Here is a 19,064-nt window from a genome sequence, read left to right on the forward strand (position 1 = left end):
AGATCAGGTCAGAAGGTTATGGCAACTGTTTTGAGATTCCTAAGAAGTAATCTTGATAGATTTTCTTGAAGGACACAGGAAGATCACCAGGGCTTTTTATGAAGGTTTAAAAAAAAAAAAAAAAAATGAAAATGGCATTGGTGAGAAACAGGCCAAGAAAGTGGTACTGAGGATTTTTTTTTGTCCATCACAAGAGTGCGCCTGCTCATTCTTTGAAGGGTAGCAAAGACTGTCATTGGGAAACCTTACCTCATTTACCCTACAGTCCTGATTTTATTCTTTCAGACTCCCACCCCCCCCAAAAAAAACCTCAAAGGACATTAAAAGGAACACTATTTGACTCTCGCAAGGATGCCAACACTGCCATTTTGACATTGTGTAAATCAAAAAGTGCAGAAGTCCTCAGGGAAGGTTAGAGAGATGGAAACACTGCTTTCAGAGTGTATAGACCTAGAGGGCATATATGTTGAGGAACAATAGCTTCTCATTTTTATATATTTAATAAAGGTTTCTATGGTTTTGTAGCAATACTTTCTGACTTACCTTCAAAGATTAAAATCACATGTTATTTTTACTTATTTTTGTTTTAGAGTTTCTTTTTTATTGTTATTGTGATTTGAGTGAGGTTTTGAGACAAGGTCATCAAGTTTACATTCAACAAATCATATACTTTGTTTCATCCTTATGATTGCAGTCCCTTCCATACAATAACAGTTGTCCTGCTTCCTCCCTAACATGTGGCTACACATGTACAAATACCCTCTTTCACACTGTTGTTTATTTGTGGGATATATAAGTATATATATATATATGTATCCCACTCTTCCTCCCATAACCATTCAGCCTGTGTCTCTCTCTCCACATATCTACACACATAATACTGTTGTTCCAAGGTTGTGTATATATCACTATTTACCTTTATCTCCTGGTGTCTTCATTGTTCTGCCAACCTCCCTCTTCTTGTATATTGCCATTCCCCTTATATATTACCCTTCCCAACATGTGCCTATCCACTAGCCAGCAAATTTCTCACCCTTCCCTCCCATCCCTGATAACCATCAAAGAATGTTACTTTTAGTATGAAAACCTTTACTTGAATTTTTACAATAGTGGTTTCAAACCATATTTGTCCTTTGGTAATTGACTTACTTCACTCAGAAAAATGTTCTCCAGGTTCAAACATGTTATGAGTTGTTTAGTAGATTCATCATTATTCTTCAACATTGCATAGCATTCCATTGTGTGTAAGTACCAAAGTTTGTTTATCCATTCTTCCTTTGATGAACATTTAGGCTGTCTCCATCTTTTTGCTATTGTGAATAGTGCTGTGATGAACATCGGTGTGCTTATATCAATTCTTGTCCTGGCTCTTATTTCTTGTGGATATTGGTGCTATGAGATAAAGCACTGACTGGACTGAAGGGTCTGTTTGAACCACAAGGTCAGAAGTTCAAACTCACCAGAGCTCCTTGGAAACCCTACACAGGGTCATTATGAGTTGGAACTGACTCAATGACACTTAACAACAACAAACAACATATACCAAGTAGAGGGATTACTGGGCCATATGATAGGTTTATTTCCAACTCTCTAAGGAAGCACCATACCATTTTCTACAGTGGTTGATCTATTTTACAGCCCCACCAGCAATGTAGGAGGGTCCCAGTCTCTCCACACCCTCACCAAAATTTGTTGTTTTCTATTTTTGTGAAGTTTGTTATTAATGCTGGTGTGAGATCACATGTTATTTTTAAATAGATCTTAAAGCTACCTCTTTCCCGCTTATCTTGCACACCGTAAGCATCAACCTTTAGTTCTGTGGTTCCTCTTTTTGCTTTAAGAGGCATTTTAGATAAATGTCTTTCACTCTATTTATAAAACTGTTGGTGGTAGTGGTGGTATGCTATGGAGTCAGTCCCAACCCATAGCGACCCTGTACAGGGTTTCTGAGGCTGTAAATCTTTATAGCAGCAGAAAGTTTCACCTTTCTCCTGAGGAAATGCTGGTAGTTTCAAACTGTTGACCTTGAAGTTAGCAGCCCAATTCATAACCACTACACTACCAGAGCTCCTTATTTATAAAACTAGTGGCCATTTATTGGAGAAAAATGAAGGACAAAAATGCATATCAAAGAAATAAAAACAACAATCTCACTCTCTAGTGTTGATCTCTAGTGCTGATCATTATATTAATAATCTGGGGTTGCCATAACAAAAGTACCATAAACTTCTTGTTCTTGTTGTTAAGTGCCTTCCCGTCAGTTCCAATTCATAGCGACCCTATGCACAACAGAACTAAACACTATCTGGTCCTGCACCATCCCAGCAGTTGTTACTATATTTGAGCCCATTGTTGCTGCCACTCTGTTAATCCATCTTATTAGCATCTTCCCTTTTTCTCTGACCCTCTACTTTACCAAGCATGATGTTCTCCAGGGACTGGTTCCCTCTAGATATAATATCCAAAGTATAAGAGACGAAGTTTCACCATCCTTACTTCTAAGGAACGTTCTGTCTGTACTTCTTCTAAGACGTACATGTTTGTCCTTCTGGAAGTCCATGGTACTTTCAGTATTTTTTACCAACACCATAATTTAAATTCATCGATTCTTCTACATTCTTCCTTATTCATTGTCCAATTTTCACATGCATAAGAGGCTATTGAAAACACCATGACTTGGCAGATGCACCTGAGTCCTCAAGTGACCTCTTTGCTCTTTAACACTTTAAAGAGGTCTTTTGCAGCCTAATGCAATACATCCTTTGGTTTTTGACAGCTGCTTCCAAGAGTGTTGATTATAGATCCAAGCAAAATTAAATCTTTGACAACTTCAATCTTTTCTCCTTTTATCATCATGTGATTTATTGGTCCAGTTCTGATGTTTTTCTCTTTACCTTGTGGTACAATCCATACTGAAGTTTAAGGCTATGAGTCTTTGATCTTCATAAGTATGTAAGCAAAGTCCTCTTAGCTTCAATCAAGCAAAGTTGTAACATCTGCATTTCTCACGTTGTTAATGAGCTTTCCTCCAATTCTGATGCCATGTTCTTTGCATAATCCAACTTCTCTGATTATTTGCTCAGCGTACAGATTGAATAAGTATGGTGAAAGAATACAACCCTGGCACACATTCCTGATTTTAAACCATTCAGTGTCCCTTTTTTTTTTTTTAACTGTTTTATTGTGAATTATGTGATAGTTTATATGGGAGAACGTTAGCTTTACATTCATCCTATCTTATTTCATTTCATTGCCATGGTTACAATCCCCTCCATGCATCATCATTCAACAGTATTTGCTTCTATTCCCTCTGTGTGTGTGTTGTTCTTTTTTTGGGGGGGAGGGATGGATATGCACAAAAACACTCAGGAATGTATAATAATTTAAACAACCAAAGGGCATATTCTGCAAGCCTACTTCTTGACAGCCAGCACTCAGTCTTTCTCTTTCCATGAATCTAGAATCCTGGGCTGCTCTCTGTTTCCATGTCCTCATCTCTGCCTCCATCTCTGGTATTGCTGCTTCTCTGGATAGGGTCCTACATTCCGTTCGTGCACTTCTCCCTTAATGGTCCTAGGGATCTCTGTTTCTGGACTGTAAGATTAGCTACTCCTTTCATTGCCTTTTCTACTGTCTTTCTTCTAGATCTACATTTTCTTCTTAAATACGAATCCATGGCTTTAAATATTGTCTACACTCCAACCATCAGATTTGTATAGTTTGGACCTTTATTCTACACTCCACACATACATATCCAAGTCTGCTTGACATCTTCATTTATTGTTGCTGTTAAGTGCCATCAATTCAGTTCTAACTCGTAGTAAACTTGTATAGGGTTGACTGGTGGGCTTGAACCACCGACCTTGTGGTTAGCAGTCCCGGGCTTATCCTACAGTACCATTTAGAAGTGTTTCTAATTTAACATATCCCAAAACATACCCTCCTCCTTCTATGTACCTTGAATTAGTAAATGACTTATCCATTGTAGTCCATCTAGCTACTTAAGCCAAAACTCAGAATCATTCTTAATATTCCTCTTTACTTCATCCCTCCTAGCAAACCAATACATTATAAAATTCCTTGTATTACAACTCTAATTTACAAATGTCTTGAAATTACCCATCTCTCTCCATCTCTGTCATTACCAGTACTTCATTCACATCCACCAGCTTTTCCTCCTTGGAAACTATGTCTTGTTGTTAAGTCGCTTCTGACTCATAAAGACCCTGCATAGGGTTTCCGTGGAGTGGCTGGTGAGTATGAACCGCCAACCTTGCTGTCCACTGTTTATCCTACAGCACCACACCAGGACTCCTGGAAACCCTGTACAGGGTCGCTGTGAGTAGGAACTGACTCAATGGCACTTAACAACAACAACTACACCTTACATTTTATTGTGTGTTATGTTCACTTCGGTAACTCGATGTCTAACGCGGTGCATGGCATGTGGTTGACGTTCAGTCAATACTTTCTTTATAATGCATGGCTGATGTGAAAGCTGGAAGGAAACATTTGCATTTCTCTGCTGGGTCTGAGGCCAGGTGCAAAGCTGTAGGATAATCACTGGACTGCTAACCACAAGGTTGGCGGTTCCAACTCCCCAATTACTCCTTGGAAACCCTATACGGGGTCACCTTGACAGCACTTAATAGCAACAATTACTTGGGTCACATTCCTTCTTGTGTGTGGTTGTATGGAAACAGACATTTTCCTTGCTCACCCACAGAGGCATTTCCCCCTGCCCTATCTTCATTAGGTAGGGTAAGTATTTGCTGTAGGGCTGAGTGTGAGGGATAAACTGCCTTCTGATCAAGGGCGGCAGGCAAGGGAAATTAGCCCTATTTCTGTGGGACAACACAGTTCCCTCACAGGACTATGCACTCTCTAGAGGCAGGTGCCAGAGAAACTGTCAATCTTACCCTGGAGGGGGCGGGACTAACGAGGGCTCCGGGTAGGGGCGGGTCAATAGTGTCCATCCCACAGAACTTGGTTGGCCTGTGGGATTCGAGGGAACGGAGGCGGGGCTTGTTTCCGACGGGCGCGAATAACGTTGGACGCGCGGCAGCCCAGCGGAAAGACCACTCCTTGGCCCACAATGCACTGCGGGACGCGTCACTCGGAGCGGCGGGTCCCGGCTGGACAGGTACGGGCCAGCCCCTCGCAGTCTTCCTTGGCTTCTCCTGGCCGCTCGCACCCAGGGCCGGCCGCTCCCCCTCATCTGTCATCCTCTCGGCCTTCTCTCAGGGCCTACAGACCTACTCCCGGCCAGGAATTGATCCCGAGCCGTGGGGGCGGGACCCGGTGTCTTTGGAGCCACGGAGCTCCGGAGGGGAGGGCCTGCGGGGACCCGGTTCCCTTCGACTTTCGGGGTCTGTGAGCCTCCAGGGCAGCCGTTGTCCCTCCGCCGACCTACCCGTCGTGCAGGGTAGCCCGGGCGGGAGTGCCCGAGTCGGGAGGGACAGTTGCTTGGGCTTCCAGTGGGTGGGGGGGAAGCTCTGATGCCCATTTGTCTGAGATACCTAACTGCTGAGGTAGCCCGAGAAAGGTTGAAGTGGATTCCCTGTATTTCTTTTAGGAAGTGGGATTTAAACCAGCTGTTTTGCGTTTTGTGGGATTGAATGAACGTTGAACGCACAGATCTGCCCGCTTTGGCTTATGGAAACCTTTGGGAAGTACTGACCCAGGAGGATAATGGCATTTTAGGAAGTATGTGGCATATAAGGTTCCACAGGTTGAGGAGGACTCTGAAAGAGGAGGCCTTGCCAGAGAGGATTTGAGTCTTTGACCGTTTAAACAGCTTTGGGCTTTTCTCTTGCTCCCCAGTTTCCTGGATCATTCACTTGGGACAGGGTTGTGGGGTGTGTGTGGAGAGACTGAGAACCAGTCCCTCCTATGCAAAGTCCAGTCAAGTGCTAAAGTGCCGGCCACCAGAGAGAGCCTGTCCAGGCCCTACCTGACAGGTGGAATTGGCCACTTGGGGAAGAAAAAAAAAAATCCCTGAATCACATTTCAAGTTACTTGCTTTTTATTCACGTCTTGAGATTGTAAGGCATTAGGTAGTACCTTACAGAGTATCTACAATTTGTGGTATGTGAAGGAGGTTGTTCAGTTTTTGAATGGGATACCTGTGTCCCTGCCCTAAATTAATGGGCCATCTGGATATTCCCTACATTGAGAACAGTTTGCTGCTTTGTTTTGGGTGTGTCACTGATTAAAAACAAACAAAAGATATTTTATGTTAATGCGTGAAAGAAGTCTGGTCCTATCAAAGGGATGCTTGTAACCTTCCTTTTTGTATATTTCAGCAAGAACTTTGGTTATGTTGAGAGGCGTTGTCTCATAGGTGATTAGAGTTAGGCCTGAGCTTAAATCCCTGCTCTGTCACTTACTAGTTTAGGGATTAATTAAATTGTTTAACCTCTCTGGGCTTAATTTCCTCACATTCCAGATGGAACTAGTAGTACTCACTTCATAGGTTATTGAAAGGCTTAAATGAAGTAATGTGTGTGAAGTGTCTGGTCTATAGCGAACAATCAATAAATAAGAATACAAAACCCTATTGTCGAGTTGATTCGGACTCATAGTGAACATTTAGCAAATACTTTAGCACTTGGAGTTTGTACAGCAGTGTTTCAGGGGTTTAAATATTTAAAATAACTTTCAACAAATGAGATAGAAACTATTAATAGCCACAATTTACAGATGAAATTGAGGTATAGGAAAGCAAATAAGCTTGCCCAAATAAGCTTACATAGGTAGTTTGTGGTGGAATCAAGATTTGAACCCAGGCAGTTGGTTCCAGAACCATATTCTTTACTACATTGTTTTGTCTCTTAAAGAAAATAAAAACTTTTACTCTATTAATTCAAAATAAGTAGCTGGATCGTTTCTGTATTATTTGATTATTGACACTTGTTGGTTTTGAGAGACTGATGGAGCAATATGATGTCAGGATACAAGGAATTTAGGGTTAAGTACCAGTTCTGCCTCACCACTTGTCTCTCAATCTGTGGTGGCTTGTGTGTTGCTTTGATTCTGGAAGCTATGTCACCTGTATTTTAAATACCAGCAGGGTCACCCATAGTGGGCAAGTTTCAGCTGAGCTTCCAGAATTAGACAGACTAGGAAGGAGAGGTAGACTTCTTCTAAATGTTTATCCTGCAAAACCTTATGAATAGCAGTGGAACATTGCCAAATATAGTGCTGGATGATGAGCCCCTCAGGTTGGAAGGCACTCATAGGTAGTGCCTCCTCAAAGTAGAGTTGACTGTGATAACTCAAGTGATGTAAAGCTTCCAGTACCTTCATGTTCTGATGGGGTAAATCTCAAAATGAGGAGAAACAACTGTGAATATCCATTAATAATTGGAACATGGAATGTACATAGTATGAATCTAGGAAAATTGGAAGTTGTCAAAAATGAAATGGGACACATAAACATTGATATACTAGGCATTGTTGTTAAATGCTGTCAAGTCATAGTGACCTATATGGGGTTTTCAAGGAGCGGCTGGTGGATTTGACTGCCGACCTTGTGATGCAAACTGACATTGCAGTTGCACGCTTATCCTATAGTGCCACACCATGATTCCTGTCCCAGGCATTAGTGAACTGAAATGGACTGGTATTGACTGACTATTTTGAATCAGTCATATGGTTTACTATGCTGGGAATGACAAATTCAAGAGGAATGGTGTCACATCATCAAAAAGAACAGTTCAAGATCTATCTTGAAGAATAGTACTGTGATAGGATAATATCCATACGACTACAAGGAAGACCAGCTAGTACCCCTATTATTCAAATTTATGCACCAACCACTATAGCCAGTGATGATGAAATTGGAAGAATTCTGCCAACTTCTGTCTGAAATTGATCAAATATGAAATTAAGATGTATTGATAATTACTGGTGATTAGAATGTGAAGATTGGAAACAAACAGGAAGGATCAGTAGTTGGAAAATATGTCCTTGGTGATAGAAATGATGCTGGAGATTGCGTAATAGAATTTTGCTTGTAAAATACCAATGGCTTCTTCATTGCAAATACATTTAAAAAACAACATAAAAGACTTGGACATACACATGGACATTACCAGATGGAATACACAGGAATCAAATTGATTACATCTGTGGGACGGACAGTGGAAAAGTTCAATATCATCAACCAAAACAAAACTAAGGACAGACTGTGGAACAGATCATCAATTGTTCATATGCAAGTTCAGGGTAAAGCCGAAAGAAATTAAAACAAGTCCACTAGAGCCAAGATATGACTTTGAACATGTCCCCCTGAGTTTAGAGACCATCTCAAGAACAGAATTGATACATTAGACACTAATGACTGGAGACCAGAAACTCTGTGGGATGACATCAAGAACATCATACAGGAAAAAAGCAAAAGGTCATTAAAAAGACAGAAAAGAAAGAAAAGACCAAAATGGGTACCAGGAAAGAGTCTGAAATTTGCTCTCCAGTGTAGACATGCTAAAGCTAACAGAAGAAGTGAGGATGTCAAAGAGCTGAACAGAAAATGTTAAAGGACAGCTTGAGAAGACAAAGTATTTTAATGAAACGTGCATAGACCTGGAATTAGAAAACCAGAAGGGGAGAATACATGCAACATTTCACAAGCTGAAAAAACTGAAGAAAAATTTCAAACACGACTTGCAATATTGAAGGATTCTATGGGCAAAATATTGAATGATGCAGAAAGCATCAAAAGAAGATTGAAGGTATACACGAATCATTGTACCAAAAAGAAATGGTCGATGTCCATCCATTTCAGGAGACAGCACATGATCAACAAGAACTGATGATATTGAAGGAAGAAGTCCAGACTGCACTGAGGACATTGAAAAAACCCAAGGCTCCAGGAATTGATGGAATACAAATGGAAATTGTTAACAAGTTGATGCAGCACTGGGAGTGCCCGGTCATTTAAGTTGAGAAATTTGGAAGACAGCTACCTGGCAAACTGATTGGAAGAGATCCATATTTGTGACCATTCCAAAGAGGGGTGACTCAATGGAAGGTGGAAATCATCGGGAAATAATATCATATGCAAGTTAAATTTTGCTGAAGATAATTTTAAAATGACTGCAATAATATATTGACAAGGAACTGTCAGCGGTTCAAGCCAGATTCAGAGGAGGACACAGAACTAGGGCTTATCTGCTTGTGTCGGATAAATCTTGGCTGAAAGCAGAGAATACCAGAAAGATATTTACTTGTGATTTATATAATGTGAAGATTTTCAACCGTGTAGATCATGACAAACTATGGATGACATTGTGAAGAATGGATACTCCAGAACACTTTTCATGAGGAACTTGTATATAGACCCAGAAGCAATCATTCGAACAGAACAAGGGGACACTAAATGGTTTACAATCAAAAAGGCATGCAAAGAAGGTTGTATTCTTTCACCATACTTATTCAATCTGTATGATAAGCAAATAATCCAAGAAACTGGATTATATAAAGAAGAATGTGGCATCAGAATTTGAGGAAGACTCATTAACAACCTGTGATATGCAGATGATACAACCTTGCTTGCTGAAAGGGAAGAGGACTGAAGTACTTACTGATGAAGATAAAAGATCATAGACTTCAGTATGGATTGCACCTCCATGTAAAGAAAACAAAAATCTTCACAACTGAACCAATACATAACATATGATAAATAAAGAACAGATTGAAATTGTCAAAGATTTCATTTTCCTTGGATCCACAGTCAACACTTATGGAAGCAGAAGTCAAGAAATCAAATAATGTATTACATTAGGCAAATCAGCTGCACAAGGCTCTTTAAAGTGTTCAACAACAAAGATATCATCAGTTTGAAGACTAAGGTGTACCTGACCCAAGCCTCGGTATTTTCGATAACCTTATATGCATGAAAGTTGAGCAGTGAATAAGGACTACCGTAGAATCGATGTGTTTAAGTTTTGATGTTGGAGAAGAACATTGAAGGTACTGTGAATTGCCAGAAAAACAGGTCTGTGTTGGTAGAAGTACAGCTGGAGTTCTCCTTAGAATCCAGGATGCTAAGACTTCTTGTCTTGTACTTTAGCCTTATTATCAGGAGGGATTAGTCCGTCGAGAAGGTATCATGCTTGGTAAAGTGGATGGTCAGTGAAAAAGTAGAAAACTCCCAATGAGACGGATTGGCACAATGGCAGCAGTGGTGGGCTCAAGCACAACTGTGAGGTTGGCACAGGACACGGCAGTGTTCAGTTCTGTTGTGCAGAGGGTCTCTAAGAGTTGGAACCGACTCAACAACACTTAACAGCATCAACCAGTTCTGCCATTTATTAGCAGTGTGACATAAAGAAAGTGAACCTCAGTTTCATCATCTGTAAAATGGAAGGTTATACCTACCTCACTTTTTAGAATTATGGGGTTCTACATGGTGCTGTAAGGAGCTCTGGTAGCCTAGTGGTTAAGAATCGGGCTGCTAACCTCAGGGTCAGCATTTTGAAACTACCAGCTATTCCGTGGGAAAAAGATGAGGCTTTCTGCTCCCGTAAAGATTTATAGCCTTGGGAACCCTGTACAGGGTCTCTATGAGTCAGAACCGACTCCATGACACACAACAACAACAAACATGGTGCTGTAGGATAAACAATGCTGGTGTGGCAATTGTGGGATAAAGCACTGGACTGCGAGGTCCGTTTGAACCGCAAGATCGGTGGTTCAAATTCACCAATTACTCCTTGGAAACCCTGTATAGAGTCGTTATAACAGCACTAGCTATAAGGTCAGCAGTTCAAACCCACCAGCCACTCTTCAGGAATCCTATACAGGGTTGCTATGAGAACAGAGGGCATTTAACAACAACTTATATATTGGTGATTGACACATTTGATCATGACCTTGCTGAAATAGGCAGATAAGGATTAGTTTAGTCTCTGAGATAGAATACTTTTGAAAAACAGTTATGAAATTTTATTGAAAAGAATGAATTTTCACTGATAGTTCTGACTGCTAGTGAAGGAGAAGCATGCTGGGACATGGAGTTCTCATGGCCTGGTAGAAAGTTGTTAAGTGCTGTGGAGTCAATAGTTATCACTTAATTTCAGACATAGTTTTAATTCAGTGTTGTTTGAAGTAAGATCCTTAGACAATAAACATTGTAATCACCTGAGGAATTTGTTTAAACTGATGTTTCCTAAGCCCCAGTCCACAGTCTTTTGCGGTGAGTGGGCTTGTTAAGTGTTATCGAGTTGGTTTTGACTCATGGCGACTATGTATAGGGTTTCTGAGTAGCAGTTGGTAAGTTTGAACCAGTGAACTTTCTGTTCAAACGACCTTGCAGTCCAGTGCTTATCCTACTTTTTTAACCAAACTTCCAATAGTTCTTATATGGGATAAATTTGAGAACTTCTTTGTGTTTTATCAAAGTTCAGTTGTTTTCCTGATTGCTTTCAGACCCAGACCCATGAAGGTTTTTTGTCTGCTTTTGTGAAGCATGACCAGAATTTAATAAAAGAAGCCATTATGGTTTACTGTCTGGTAAAAAGATTGAGAACATTATTAAAATCAGTATTTTTTTTTTACTTTGTAGTTTATTTTAAATAAAAATATTTCTTCCTGATTATAAAAATAATATGTATTATAGAATATTGTTCAAATTATAATAGTCACCCATGATACTATTTCTTGAAGATAAGTATTATTTTAATTTTGGTATATTTCCTTCCAGTATCTATTTCTCCATTTACTCTCCCTTCTTCATTCTTTTTATCTTGATGAAAAACAAGATTTACAATATTTATCCTGCCTTTTTATTTCTAATATATATGCATTTTACCACATCATTAAACTTTTTTCCTCCACAAATATGTTTTTTAGTTGCTGCATTAAATTTCATATGATTTTCAACATATGTAATATAACAGTTATATATAACTTAATTGCTCATCCCCCTATTGTTGGGCATTTAGGTTGTTTTCAGTTCTTTCTGTAGGAGAATATATTTCTGTTTAAAAATTTGTCTGAATCTCTGTACTCCTCAAGATATTGTTGTTAGGTGCCATCGAATTTATTCCTACTCTTAGCGATCCTATTGAGTTGGTTCCACATAGTGATCTTGTGTACAACAGAACGAAACACTGTCCAGTCCTGCACCATCTTCACAATTTTTGTATGTGTGACACTGTAGGATAAGCACTAACTGCAAGGTCAGTAACTCAAATCCACCAGGTGTTCCTCGGAAATCCTGTATAGGGTCACTATGATTCATAACCAACTTGATGGTTCTTAACAACAACAGCAGCAGCATTCTTGTTGCCACTGTGTTAATCCATCTGGTTGGGGGTCTACTCTTTTTCATTGACCCTCCACTCTACTAGGGACTGGTCCTGACTGATACCATATCCAAAGTATGAGAGATGAAGTCTCTCCATGCTTGCTTGTAAAGAGGATTTTGATTGTTTTCCTTCCAAGGCATATAAGACAGGATCATATATTTAAATTTATTTATATCAAAGGGGATAAATACTTCTAACCTCTTGTTGCATATTGCCAAATTTCTTTAACCTGTTACTTCTGAGAATACCGGACAGAAGCAAGTATTTTCTAAGCTAATTTGCTGAGCAGAACAGTGTGTTTTAATTTGTTTTCTTTGATTACTAGTGAGTTGAACACTTTTGTATATGCTTACCAGCTTTGGCTTTAATTTTTATCTAACTCAAACTATTCGTTTTGTTTTAGGTCTTCTCTCTCAGTTGAAATGTCTATGATTTTATCTGCCTCAGTCCTTCGTGTCAGAGATGGGCTGCCACTTTCTGCTTCTACTGATTATGAACAAAATACAGGAGTGCAAGAGTGCAGAAAGTATTTTAAAATGCTCTCGAGGAAACTTGCTCAGCTTCCTGATAGATGTACACTGAAAACTGGACATTATAATATTAAGTAAGACTTTTCATTTTCTCCACTCCAATTACTACTTGCCTGATGGTTGTTACTGGAATAAAATTCAAGTGGTTGCAATATAAATTAGTGTTTGATTAGGAAATCTTGTTCAAGTTAAGAAGCATGTGATTCTGAACTTACACTAAATAATAGGTATTACGTCATCACCCTCCTTGCAGTGTCTCTGCATTTATTTCTGGCTTTAGAAATTTTTATAGCTTCGCAGATTGTAGGTATTCTTTCTTATAAGAAGACTACTAGGTATTTATTGGTGTTCTCACATGTCCAGAATTTTATTAGGCAAACTGTAATGGGAAATATAAAACATCTTACCTGGTACCTGCCCTTAAGGATCTTAGAGAAGTTTATAGTCCATTGGGAGGAGATAGCACTTAGCACTATTCTTTGCCCATGAAGAAAATAAAACTCGTATAACGGGATAGAAAGTGACTTTATCTATAGTGGTTAAGGACCCCTCTGAGAGGGTGACGAGTGAGCAGAGCCCTAAAATGGAGATCACCTGAAAGACGGTATGAATGAAGAACAAGGCAACTAACAGCCAATGCAGAAGGCTTTCAATCAGGGATGAAAAGAAATTCAGTGATGGGGACCATTATGGGCAGTTTATAGAAGGTACAGGTTGGAAGGTGAAATTGCAAAGCTAGGAATGGGGCAGATTATATAAAGCCTTATAGGCCTGGATAAGGAGTTTGGGTTGAGTCTAATGCACTAGGAATCAGTTGGAGAATTTTAAGCTGCAGAGTTGTAGGGTTGTATGTTGACTTTTGAGTATATCATTCTGGTAGAGTAGAAACAGAGATCAGTTAAGGGAATCTTAGAGACGTTTGGTAGAGGTGATGCTTGTAACTTGAACTAAGGTGTTTATGATAAGAATTGGTTATATTTGGACTGTGTTATTGTTGTGTAAGCAGTAGAGTGCTAACTGAAAGGTTGGCAGTTCAAACCCACTTAGAAGCATCTCAGAAGAAAGGCCTGGCAGTCTGCACCTGAAAGCCACCCACCGCCCTGAAAATCTTATGAAACACAGTCTTGCTCTGCAACACATGGGGTCCCCATGAGTCTGAATCGACTCAGTAGCAACTGGTTTTGTTTTGGGAAGTAAGTAATTCTTCCTAATAGATTGATGTAGAATGTGAAGGAAAGAGAAGACTAAGATCACGTATAGATTTTGGGCCTGAGGAACTGGAGGGATAATTGGGCTGAAGGATAAGTGTGTTTCAGTAGTAAAAGTCAGGAGTTCTGTTTGGACGTGTTATGTCTCAGATGCCTGCTAGACTAATCCAAGTGGCATTGGATGGTAGCCAGCTGGATGTGAGAATCTGAAGTTTAGTGACAAGAACAAGTATGGAGATTTAGATTTGGGTGCGTAAGAAAGCCATGGGAACAGATGAGACCACCTTGGAGCACATATCTATGAAACAGAATAATTTGCTTCTGAGCCATTGGATTCTGATTGTGCACACAGTAGGTAATCAGATAAGAACAAGATCCATATGGAATAGAATGCCATATTTTTATGAACTGTGTACTATGCTGTTTTTGCAAACTGCAACCCTTCTTGAGTTAGTTTCCTAAGCACATTATGTGCAAGTATGTGTTATATGCGTGGATATGTTATATGCGAAAAAAATACAGTACCCAGAGAGCTTTATTACTGCGATGAGACTCTGAGCCATGTCCTGAAAAATTATTACGATTTGGCTAAGGCAGGAAAGAGAGCATTCTGGGTATGGGGAGGAGAAGCATTCTGGATGTGACTTAAGTCATTAAGTTGTTTGGCCTGGTATAGTGAATGGTGAGTTAAATATTGTTGTTGGTAAGTGCCATCGAGTTGGTTCCAACTCATAGTGACCCTGTATAGGGTTTCCAAGAACAATTGATAAGTTTGAATTGCCAACTTTGTGGTTAGCGCAGTCAGCAATCCGGTGCTTATCCTACAGCGCCACACTAGGGCACTGTAGTTAATGGAAACTGTGTGATGACTACTGTGGGTTGCCCTGAAAGTTTACATTGAGGAATGTCACTATGATGCATGCAGTAAGTTATAGGAAGCTGCTATTGCAGATTGGAGAGAAATGACTTAACAAAAGACAATGTGGAGACAGTGGGATTTAGTGTGAAGTGGAACGTCTGAGAGGAGACATGAAGCAGAGAGGTCACTTGAAAGCTGCCACAGTGTGAGAGGTATTTATGGTTAGGGCCCAGACCTGAAATAACAGTGTGAATGAAGAAGGAGCTAAACAGAAAGACACTTCAAAAGAAGAAATGGTCAAGCTTGATGAGATGGAATATCAGAGATGAAGTGAACGAAGGGATAAAAATGACTGAAGCCTTAGAATTAGACAGAATGATGGTGTTAACTATCAGAAATGACGTTGATGGAAAGGGTTGCTTATGGGAGATGGAGAAAGGGAAAAAGAACATGAAGTGTTTTAATAGAGGGGTGTGGCTCTGTAGGTAGGATAAGCACTGGACTGCAAGGTCAGTTTAAACTGAAAGGTCAGCAGTTCCAACTTACCAACTGCTATTTAGAAACCCCATATAGGGTTGCTATGAGTAGAAATCGACTCAACGGCACTTAACAACAACATAACAAAGTAGTTTTTAGATGGGATAGAGATTTTGGAATCATTCTTAAAGAAATGGTTGAAACTGAGGGTAGAAATGCCCGTGAGTTTAGGGAAAGATCCAGAATAGAACCTTACAGAATGTCTACAAATGCTTGGATAATGTGGTGGGTAATGGTAAGGTAATGAGATGTTAGCTTTAATTGGGATTTTCTCAGGGGTTAACTAGAAAATGTTGCTGTTGTTGTAGTTATATCTCAAATAATGTCTTGGAGAAAAATTTGTAACATTTAAATATTTTATTTAATTGTTGTTGTTAAGTGCCGTCTAGTCGGTTCCGACCCGTAGCAACCCTGTATAGGGTTTCCAAGGGACAGCTGGTGAGCTTGAACTGCTGACTTCGCAGTTCAAAAAGTGCCATCAAATTGGCTCCGACCCATAGCGACCCAGTGTAGAGTTTCTGAGGAGCAGCTAGTTAGCTTGAACCACTGACCTTGCAGTTCAGACTGACTTTGCAGTCCAGTGCATTAACCCACATTTTGTTTAGTAAGCTCTTTTAGTGTCCTGGGTCGTTCTGACTTTCAGCTGTATTTGTATAATTGTGTACTATGACATGAGTTACAGATGGTAGAATTATGGTAGATTGTCTTGGTTGTATATTTCTGGGAGGTATACTGGACTTTAAAACACACACACAAAACTTTTTTGCAAATGTTTTTTGGTCCTCTGCCTCATTTCCTTAAAAGCAGAGTAGCACATTTTTAGTACTTCCTCAATTCTATTAATTATGGATTCTAAATTTTGTATTGTTTATTTGCACCTCATCTTTCACCACAAAGGATTTGAGGAAATTTACAAAAAGAAAATTAATTCAGGAGTCCACACAAGGGAATCAAATGAAGGAAAATTAGAGAATAATAAACCCAGGTAATATTTCCTTTTGGAGATGCAAATTACATAATCCATTCATTTGTTGATAAAGGACTACAAATATTTTTCTGAGCTTCTCTGTAGCCAGACAAAAGAGGATATAATAGGCTGAGTTAATTGCAGAATTCACAGTGTCTGTGCTATGGGCTAATGTGTCAGACTGCAGTCAGTTTGAATTGCAAGGTTGGTGGTTCAAGCTCACCAGCTGCTCCTTGGAAACCCTATACATGGTTGCTATGGGTTAGAATTGACTCGACGGCACTTAACAACAACAACATCAGATAAAAGTAAGTGCAGTGGCCCCATACCATAAACACTGATCATGAACCACAAGGTCCACAGTTCAAACCCACCAGATGCTCCACAGGAGAAAGATGAGGCTTTCTGCTCCCACAGAGGTTTAAAAAGCCTTGGAAACCTTGTACAGGCTTGCTATGAGTCAGAACAGACTCAGTAGCACTTAACACCAATATTCAGATACACGTATAGTTTTTCATGTTATTGAGGTCTGATATACAGAAAGAGGAATGAACAAAGCATCCATAATAATAATCTTGACGTGCTTTTTCTTACAACACTCCTCACTTTTGTTCCAACTCATAGTGACCCTATGTAGCGTTTCTCAGGAGTGGTTGGTGGGTTTGAACCACTAACCTCGTTAGCAGTTCAATGCTTATCCCACAGCATCATAACAGGACTTCATAATATCCCTTAGTGTAAACAAATGGCATAAAGCCAAAAGCAGTTTTCTGAGAGAATTTACAAGTGGGATGTATCAGCAGAGGTCTTCATCTGGCGGGAACCAAGAATACAATTTAGAAATGTCTAAAGGAATAAATTCATTAGCCATTCCTTGAAAACCCTATACAGGGACGCTATGAGTTAAACGGACTTGACGACAATAACAGCAACAACAAAGGAATAAATAAATCCCTTGACTTTTAGAACGATGCATAGAAAAACCTCTGTGCATGTTATTTTTGTAGTTGAGTGTTAAAGAAAGATTAGACTATGGGATTTGTAGTTTTAGTTACTAACAAGAACCTGAATTTCATGTATATTCTATCATTGACAAGAGGACTTAATATTTTCTAGTTTGACATTTTTATGCTGCATAACAATAAATTTAGACTGAAATATATATGAGGGAATTTATGTCACCTACTTTTAAAATTTTCATGTGGCACTTCTTTTTCTAGACACCATGAATCTGCTAGATAAAATTCACAGATCTGCTTGAGCATCTTTGGAACAGAGTCTGTAAATAGCACCTGGCTGCCTGCCCTTTCTCTCCCAGCTAAGTTTCTAAATGCTTTTTCCTTCAAAGCCTGCTGATAATCTTCGTTTGAGTCACCATCTTCCTCAGTACTACCATTTCATTTCACTAATGATCATTTGCTCTTTACACATTGCATGTAGAACTTGTTTGCCTTTTTCCTCAGTATTAAAATTTCTTATTTTTAATTTCTATATTTACTTTCTCTCATAACTAAATTGTGACTCATTGGGGAAATTAATCTATTCTGACTTAGACTGTTTTTGATTCCTCATCTCTTGTTGTTAAGTGCAATCAAGTTGGTTCCAATTCATAGCGACCCTGGATAGGGTGTCCAAAGACTGTAAATCCTTTGAGTGGGCAGAAGGTCGCATCTTTGTCCTGCAGAGTGACTGGTGGGCTTGAACTGGTGACCTTGTGATTCACAGTCCAGTGCTTATCTTACAGAGCTGCCTTGCTTCCACCTTATCTCTTAGTGCTGTGGTTTTCAAACTTATTTAGAAAATGAGGTGACCTTCTCAGAATACCATTTTGAATAATACAAGACAAAATGACTAAGTATATGTGCTAAGATCATATGACACCTCACATAAGATTCTAATTACATGAAAGAATTTTAAAATACCCCTTCACCCTCCAACCCCCATTTACTGGTTATAGAGATCTCGTGAGAGCATGGCTTGTGCTAGCACAGTGCCTTGTACTGTTGTTGTTAGTGTGTCAAGTGGGCTGTAACTCATGGTATGTTCGTGTGCAATAGAACTGAATGGTGTCAGGTCCTGCACCATCTTCATCATTGTTGGAATGTCTGTTGTTGTGATCATTTGAGTGCCTTCCAAATAAGGGGACTCATCTTTCACCACTATAGCAAAACAAACCAAAAAGCAAACAAACCTGTTGCAGCCAAATTGATTTTGACTTACAGTAAGCCTGCAAGACAGAGTAGAACTGAACCATAGGATTTCCAAGACTGTAAATCTTTACAGAAGCAGACTACCACATCTTTCTCCTGTGAAGTGACTGGTAGCTGTGAACCACCGACCTCTAAGTTAGTAACTGAGTTGTTTAACGACTGTGACACCAGAGCTACCTTCTATGACTGTTGGGCAGCAATCCATAGGGTTTTCATGGACTAACTTTGTCTCTTTTTCCTCCTCTGTCTTAATCTGGAAGTTATACTGAAACCTGCCTGTGACCCTACTGGTATTTGAAGTCCCGGTGGCTAGCAGTGTGTAAGCCTCCATGGTACAGATGAGTGATATTATAAACCAAAGCCAATTGTTGGCAAGTTGATTGTGACTCTTGGCAACCCCAGATGTGTCAGAGTAGAATTGTATTTCATAGAGGTTTTT

The 19,064-nt window shown here is 39.6% G+C and overlaps 1 protein-coding gene across 1 annotated transcript in view; it reads left to right on the plus strand.

The window, feature by feature from the left end:
* Positions 1-5,120: 5,120 nt before the first annotated feature.
* Positions 5,121-19,064, plus strand: part of SEC22A (SEC22 vesicle trafficking protein homolog A (S. cerevisiae)) — a 92,161-nt gene continuing 78,217 nt past the window's right edge. The window contains exons 1-2 of the mRNA XM_006869362.1: positions 5,121-5,143; positions 12,718-12,918. Of these exons, the coding sequence (XP_006869424.1) occupies positions 12,737-12,918 (182 nt within the window). The 5' untranslated portion in view covers positions 5,121-5,143; positions 12,718-12,736. The remainder of the gene's footprint in view (positions 5,144-12,717; positions 12,919-19,064) is intronic.

Source organism: Chrysochloris asiatica, unplaced genomic scaffold (genome assembly GCF_000296735.1).
Source record: "Chrysochloris asiatica unplaced genomic scaffold, ChrAsi1.0 scaffold00130, whole genome shotgun sequence".
NCBI classification, from domain to species: Eukaryota; Metazoa; Chordata; class Mammalia; order Afrosoricida; family Chrysochloridae; genus Chrysochloris; species Chrysochloris asiatica.